The 7298-nt window shown below is 33.9% G+C and overlaps 1 protein-coding gene across 1 annotated transcript; it reads right to left on the bottom strand.

Annotated features, from left to right (window-relative positions):
• Nucleotides 1–5400: 5400 nt before the first annotated feature.
• LOC101697280 (ubiquitin-conjugating enzyme E2 N) lies at nt 5401–6594 on the bottom strand. Its single transcript, XM_004854952.2, has 2 exons — nt 6485–6594; nt 5401–6054 (listed from the first exon to the last, which is right to left on the bottom strand). The coding sequence occupies exon 2, from the start codon at nt 6011–6013 to the stop codon at nt 5555–5557; it is 459 nt and encodes a 152-aa protein (XP_004855009.1). The 5' UTR covers nt 6014–6054; nt 6485–6594; the 3' UTR covers nt 5401–5554.
• Between the last annotated feature and the right edge of the window lie 704 nt (nt 6595–7298).

The raw sequence follows: 7298 nt of genomic DNA, 5'->3' as shown, positions 1-7298 counted from the left end.
GAAGGCTGACCTTGTACATAATAATGATGATCCATGTCAACACAAACCATAATTTACACAAAGAAAAAAACTAAAAGGCATGCCCTCAACCATGACCATTTCTTAAAGGACCTAGAAATGCATAAAAAGGAAACATATCAATGGCATTAGATATCGACCCCTTCAGAAATACTAAGTAACAGCTTATTTTTTGGTCCAGTCCACAGTTTTCAAGACCTATGATGTGGAAGATACTGTGTGGATCAGTTTTTCAGTTCCCAGTTCTTGTGTGCTTTAAAAGATAGAGCCAGCCAGAGACTGGGAGTGGCAGAATGTACAAGGTCCTGGGTTTGATCCCCAGTGCTACAAAAAGAAAAAGGAAAGATAGAGCTAGTGAAACAGTATTATTTTTTTACATATCAGATTAAAATCACTAGGGAAAAATGACAATTTGGGGATTACTGCTCTGGTATTTTGCAAAATGTCCCTTGGCTGTGATTTGTCTGATGTTTTTTGCTTGTGATTATGTTGGGTTTGGGGGGAGGGAGTTTGCAGAAATTAAAGGACATTCTAATCACATGAGGTAAAGAGAACACAAACACATTACCTGTATGGCTTAGAACCGTTTACATATTACTTTTGATTGTGTGGTTTGAGGTACTGTTTGACAAATTTATTCAATATAAAGTTACTTTTTTACTGTCTCTTCTTTCATAACACTTTTTGAAAGATCGCTGTGAATAGCACATACTTGAGGAGTATATAATTATTTTCCCCCTGCTAAAGAGAAGAATATCTAGAGAGATTATTTTGAATTCTGGAAGGGGGAATTATCTACTCTTCCCCATTATTATTTATATGATTCATATGGACTCATGACAAGGAAAGTCTGAAGAATTCTCAAAGCTAAGAGGAATCTAAGGTGATAAAGTGAAGATACTGTGGTATTCTGAACCAGAAAAAGCACATTAGAAAATTACTGATGAAATCAGAATAAAATATGGACTTTAAATATGGTCTTTAAATTAGAATGATGTATCTATCAATAGTTGTTGATTAACTATAAAAACGTTTGATACTTAATCTATAATGTTAATATTAGGGAAAGCTGATCATTGGACATATAGTAAATATATTACTTTCTTTTCCATATTTCTGCAAATCTAAAACTATTAAAAATAAAGAGCTTATTATTAAATTAATAATGTACCTCATTAAAACCTGTGCACAAAGTATGAATTCATTCAGGAATTTTCATGTCTAACCACCAAAATCATTCAACTTTAGGGGGAAAGGAAATTGCCACAATCTGTTTTTAATTATTAAAATTTTAGTGCATGTATTTTTTGGTGGATCAAACTAACTTCTAGGAATCTATTCAGTAGAAATAAAAGCAAAATTGAAATGCTGTTTAAGATAATTGTGATTCTTCTTCACAGAGTAACCATTAAACAGAAGGGGATTTTCCTAGATATGGATGTTCTCTAGAAGTAGAACTACAATGCAGTGAAAGAAAAGATTTAACCTAGATGAATTAAAAGATATTACATATCTACTGAATTTTACACACTGAACTGAACAGTAGTAACTTGGGAAAAGTTAGATGGGAGTGAATATATATTTTCTTTATCTGCATATATATTCTTTTTCTTTTTAAACTGCCACAACAATTTATTATTTTTGTAATCAAAATATAGACTTTCCTACAGAAGAAAATGGTAAAGTTACTTATATATACACTGTCATTTTACTAGACATATAATTTGTTAATATATTATTATTCAATCAATTACATTTCAAGTTTGTATAATTTAATTAATTGGAAATTATGAATTTGGGCCACTATTTACATTTAAAATAATTATGTATCATTGAGTCATTAACCTTTTCCTACTTTATTGGTTCTCTTATATGCATGTGCCTCCTGTGCTCCTGTTATTAAATTTTTTACTTGGGATTGAAAGGTGAATAGAAATAATCTGCACTTTCACGATTATTATCTAGTTAATGAGACAGGAGGCTGATTAATAAACCAATAGGGTAAATATCCATGTTTACCTTTAAAGGCCTTGTCAGTAAGATGCTATTATTACAATAGAGTATTCAAAATGATGTAGTGTGATAAGGAACTGCAAGACACTTGGTATCGCAAAAGAAATGATGAAGATATGTGAAAATAGATGAATGTGTGAAGTTAGGAAGTCCTCCCCTCACAATAATACTCCATTTTAGAAGATCTTTTATCTTAGATGACCACTGCTTTAAACTGACAATAGCTTTAGTAGCAGAAGTGTTGAGACGGATGCTCAGTGGGAGACTTTGGCAAGTGCCTGTTGATATCTATCAAAGATATCCTTTGGGTCTGAGTGACATTTAGAGGTTTTTCAGTGTAGCCCTGATTTTACCCAGTGGTGTTTTCAAACTGTTAAAAAATTAAATCAAAGCTGGACATGGTAATATATACCTGTAATCCAAGCACTCTGGGTATTTGAGGCAGAGAATAGTAGTTTAAAGATCCCTTGGGTAATTTAATAAAAAATAAAAATGGCTGGATATGTAGCTCAGTGCGAAGGCCCTAGGTTCAAACCCCAGTACTCACCAAAACAAAAAAAGAAAAACAGAAAAAGATTTGTCACCACTTGGATAGTCTATAAAAGTTAATTATTTTCTTGGTTAAACAATGAAATAGTTGTGAATAAGTATTATAAACAACACTTATTGAAATTTGTATACTTATAACAATTCATAAATACCTTAAATTGTTTTTGTTTGATATAAGTTAGCTCAGGAAGTAAATTTTGGTAATACTACCCAACAGTTTAAATTACAAATACTTCAAAATGTGGGCTACAAAACTGATAAAATGATCATGAATACAATGATTATTTAATCTAACCTGACTATATAAGAGGATTGACCAGCAACTAAAATGTGCCAGCTATTTTTAACCTTAGGTTATTTGCAATATACAATGAAAATGATGTCATATATTATTATATTAATTTAATTATTATTAGTTTCAGGGAACCTTGTATGGTTCTGGAATGAATTTGACTGTTTGGTTCCTGAAAAGTCTACATCAGTGCTCAGAATTCTATCACTGGTTCATAATTAGTAAAAATAAGTTAACAATTTCAGATGGTGTAAAAAAGATTATGAGACATAACAAGCAATTAGAATATGTACACGTGTAAATCCTTTGTTAATTTTGCAACCAGCTAATCAGCATACAAATTATCTCTGTATAAATATGCATAAGGATGCTTATGCGTATATTAAAATATGTGTATATTTTCAAATTCTCCTTTATAGAGAGAAGCAATGTTTTAAAATACAAAAGAATGCAACAAAGATTTATTTGGTATGTTGTACAGGGCTCAGTGTATGTGCAGCCTAATATTGTTAAGCAAGACTATTCAATGTGCCTATGATAAACCTGAGACACTGTAAAGACTACATGATTTCTTTGCATCTTTTCTTCCTATTTCGCATTATGTGTTATACATTTTGTTCCTCATTTACACTTTCAGTTTCTCACACCAGAGAAACTATTTGGTATTTACACATGAGTGTCATATTTATTTCACTTTAGAGTATGGGCTTAATATGCATCCATTTAGCTATAAATGTCTCCAGTTTATCATTCTTTATGGTTAAGTAGTACTCTATTTTATTTTTAAAAAAACCAAAACCTCATCTTTATCCAGTCACTAGCTGATGGGCATTTGGGCTGTTTCCAAGATTTGCCTATTACAAACTGTGCTGCTATAGGGAAGTGGGAGGGGTAGGGGAAAGGAAAGAAGGGAAAGGAAAATATATGAGAAAAGGAAAAAAATGGAAACAAGTCTTTGTAAATGAAGGACTCTAGTTAGCAAGACAGACTCCATATTGCTGCTTGACCCACCTGCCTGCCCTTTAGATGAACTCAGAAGGAGGAAGCTTAAAAACCTCCTCCCCTTAGAAAGTCTCTTTAGAAATAACAATTAATCAACTATTATTCTACAAATGTTCTAACGACAGGACATTCCCCTTCTGTACCTTTTGTTGCTTTACTCATTCTATCCCATGGGGGGGGGGCTAGAAGTTGCTGGCCTCAAAGGTATATAAAACATGTTTGTCAACCCCCAGTCGGGGCTCCAGTCTGATGCTAGGCTTGGGTCCTGGCCGGTAATAAACTCCTGTGTGGATTTAATATTGGTCTCTGGTTGGCTCTCTCTCACTGGGTGTAATAGTAAATAGGGATGGGTGGAGGGGTTGAAAGGAGGGCAGGTGAATGGGGAAAAAATAAGAACCAAGTTATATTATGTAAAGGTACATATTCCCAATGACGAATATAACTGTATTGTATACCTGAAATCTACCAATAAACTTATGAATAAAACAAAATTTTAAAAAATTAAAAAAATTTTTTTAAAGATTACATGATTCCAAATGGGGGAAGCTACAATTAGGAAAATCTCCTGTAATTACTAGACTGGACTTGCTCAAATATAAGAAAAGTCAATTATGACTTTAAATATTTCAATAAAAATAATTTAAAATAAGTTAAAACTCATTAATCCAAATTCTCAATTCCTTGAACTGTATACATAACTGAAATCTTTTGAATTTTTAATTATAGATCTTATTAAACTCTCTAAAATATTGACTATTTTTCATCAACTACAGAAAGAAAAAGTATTAGATTTCTAATATTGTTAGAAACAATTTTGTGCAGCTATTTTCTTACTTTAATACCGAAAATAGAAATAATTTATGTTATGCACACTCTGAAAACATAATACAAGTATCCATAAAAATTAAATCAAAGAAAGAAAATCAATGCTTACCAAATGTCAACAAGGCTAATATTTGTTGCCACAAAATATAAACCTTTACCTTAATATTTTTTTTTTAGAATAACAAAAAATATTTTACTAAAACATAAGATTGACAGAAGTTTCCAGACAAGCCATACAAAATGGTCACAAGCTTTTTTTGAAGGGGGAAATCTACACTTGACAGCAAAGTCACAATGTTATTAGTGAGGGCTGTGATGTTTGTTAATGTTCCCATTTTGGTTCAAACAATCAGCTTGCCCATCTATAAAATCTAAATAAAGTTAGACTTGGCTAGAGAGCGTATTCTAGAGAATTGGTTAGCTGCTTTTTAACCAATGCAATTAGATCACCATAAAAGAGGGGAAAAGGAATCCATAAAATTTTGAAACTGCTTTTCCCCTCAAAAAAATAAAATAAATAATACCCATACCCCTGCAGCTAACCCTGACAACTACCTTCATTCACAGTGCTTTATACTTAAACCATGATGCGGGAAATGAATAAAAGTAGAGGGCCACTGCTTTTAAACATTTCACGACAATCCCGATGATAATTTTAGCCCCTGCTCATGCTTTACAACAGTGAATCAGGACAAGACATAGATTTTCTAAGGTGCATTTAATCACCAAAGAACTGAAAATGTCTGGGCTTTTATTCTGCAATGTTTCTAAGACCGTGTCCATTAACTGCAAACAAAAAAGGAAGAAGTCTTGGCAAAACAGGAGAAGTGACACAAACTTGATGATTGGATCGACTTAAATATTATTCATGGCATATAGCCTAGTCCATGCTCTAGCTGTTTCTATGGCTTGGGCTTCATTGGTCTTCCACTGCTCCGCTATATCGTTTGCTAATGGGTCATCTGGATTAGGAGCACTTAATAAAGCCTGGATCGAGAGCAGAACTGTGCGGATCTGCAGTGCTGGGGACCATTTATCTTTCAAAATATCTAAACATATTCTTCCCAACTTGTCCACGTTTGGATGATAAATTTTGGTCATGAAACGTATTTTAGGTGCTACCATTGGGTATTTTTCTGGAAGAAATAGTTCAAGTTTAAAAGTCCCTCCCTGAAAGGGGGAATCCTGGGGCCCAGCAATGACCACATGAAAATAGCGGGAGTTGCTCTCATCTGGTTCCGCTTTAATGCCAGGAACTGGTTCTGCCCCCAAACGCTGAGTTTCCTTGATGATCCTGTGGGGCAGCCCGGCCATCTTGTCAGATCCCGTCTTCGGCCTCTGGTCGAGTCTCCTACCTTAATATTTTTAACAATATATTTGATTAGAATGTCTATTCATACATATTCAAAAACAATAATGAAAACTATAGTGAAACTGATTGTATGTGTAAATGTCATCTGCTGATTATTGGAGTCAAAGATTACTTCCCATATTTTATGTTTGGTGTGAAGGTTTCCTGTATATGGTGAACTGCAACTGTTATAGTTTATATCTAAAATATCCCCCAAAGTCTCATGTGTTTAGAAGTTGATTAGATGATGGGGTACTATACTTATCAGTGAATTCACCTATTGATGAGTTCATGGCTGAATGTGTTGTTAGGATCCAACCTTGGTTGGGTTGGGTCACTGGAGATATAATATGGAAGGATGCATTTTTTGCCCAAGCTCCGTTCTCTCCTCCCCACTGCCTTCCATTCCCCTCTCCCTCCCCTCCCCACCTCACCTTTCTTCTCCTCTCCTTCCTAGCTGCCACGGAATGAACAGCTTTCCTTCACTGTGCCTTCCATTGTGCTGTTTCTGACTTAGAATCAACAACTTTGAACTGAACCCACTGAAAACTATAAGCCAATTAAATGCCTTAATTTGTGGGTGTCAGGTATTACATCATAATCTGAAAGTACACTATTGTGACAAGTAGCCAAGTCTCAGCCAATCACAGCAGCTGACTATCTAGCCAATCAGAGGTTAGAAGTTCCAGAGCATAATCATATATGTCAAATGAGGAGTGCAATGCATCAGGTCTTTTGTGTGTGTCATTTCTTCCCCTCCGGTTATAAATATAGTTTGTACATATTGTGAGGCAGAACATTCTGCACCAGTTTCTGTGTGGACTGCTGCTGAATTTATGATTAATTTTTTTGGTCAAAATGCTAAATTCAATATGCCTAAAATTTTCCTTTTTACACTATTGTAGGAGGTTCTGGAATTTTCCTTCTTGATGAGTATTTATTATATCACATTTTATCTGGTGCACTGGCATTTGTCTTGGTTTGCTTGAATGATGATATTTTATCCAGACTTTTGTGTTTCACAGTTGCCTTGGTATTGGAAGATTACAGAGCTCAATGCTACTGTCTCCTGATTATCACTGATCAAACTCTAATAGTAGAAAACCTCACATAACCTTTGAGTATCTCATGGACAAATTAGCTTAGCTACTATTATTTTGTTTGGTTATTTAATCTTTGAAAATGTTGACCAATGTTGCCTTTAAATCATAGGTTTCCATATAAATTTAAAATTATGGCAAAGTCTGC

This window comes from Heterocephalus glaber, unplaced genomic scaffold (genome assembly GCF_053883595.1).
Source record: "Heterocephalus glaber isolate CG9 unplaced genomic scaffold, H.glaber_assembly_v1.0 deba00001586, whole genome shotgun sequence".
In the NCBI taxonomy this organism is placed as follows: domain Eukaryota; kingdom Metazoa; phylum Chordata; class Mammalia; order Rodentia; family Bathyergidae; genus Heterocephalus; species Heterocephalus glaber.
The sequence above is the reverse complement of the archived record's forward strand: the minus strand, read 5'-3'. Positions and strand labels throughout refer to the sequence as shown.